Here is a 653-nt window from a genome sequence, read left to right on the forward strand (position 1 = left end):
AGCCGCCTCACGGCCCGCTTGTTCTGGCTGATGTCCTTCTTGTGCTTCCTCTTGAACTCCTCCACGAAGTGGTTCACCAGCCTGTTGTCGAAGTCCTCCCCACCCAGGTGGGTGTCCCCGGCCGTGGCCTTCACCTCGAAGATGCCGTCGTCGATCGTCAGGATGGACACGTCGAACGTGCCCCCGCCCAGGTCAAAGATGAGCACGTTGCGCTCCCCCTTGCCCGTCCGGTCCAGGCCGTAGGCGATGGCGGCAGCCGTGGGCTCGTTGATGATCCTCAGCACGTTCAGCCCCGCGATCACCCCGGCATCTTTGGTGGCCTGGCGCTGCGAGTCGTTGAAGTAGGCCGGCACAGTGATCACCGCGTTGCTTACCGGGTGGCCCAGGTACGCCTCGGCGATCTCCTTCATCTTGGTCAGCACCATCGACGAGATCTCCTCGGGGTAGAACGCCTTGGTCTCCCCCTTGTAGCTCACCTGCACCTTGGGCTTGTCACCGTCGTTGATCACCCGGAAAGGCCAGTGCTTCATGTCCGACTGCACCACAGGGTCGCCAAACTTACGGCCGATCAGCCGCTTCGCGTCGAACACGGTGTTCTGTGGGTTCAGCGCCACCTGGTTCTTGGCCGCGTCGCCGATGAGCCGTTCGGTGTC

At 62.9% G+C, this 653-nt stretch overlaps 1 protein-coding gene across 1 annotated transcript; it reads right to left on the reverse strand.

The window, feature by feature from the left end:
- Nucleotides 1-6: 6 nt before the first annotated feature.
- Nucleotides 7-647, reverse strand: LOC112392016 (heat shock 70 kDa protein 1B; the record flags this gene model as incomplete). The annotated part of the gene is made up of 1 exon (XM_024733564.1): nt 7-647. A coding segment is annotated over exon 1 (524 nt), but the record flags the coding sequence as incomplete, so codon positions are not given.
- Nucleotides 648-653: the final 6 nt, after the last annotated feature.

The sequence above is a fragment of the Neophocaena asiaeorientalis genome, unplaced genomic scaffold (genome assembly GCF_003031525.2).
Source record: "Neophocaena asiaeorientalis asiaeorientalis breed wild unplaced genomic scaffold, Neophocaena_asiaeorientalis_V1.1 C47814696, whole genome shotgun sequence".
NCBI lineage: Eukaryota > Metazoa > Chordata > Mammalia > Artiodactyla > Phocoenidae > Neophocaena > Neophocaena asiaeorientalis.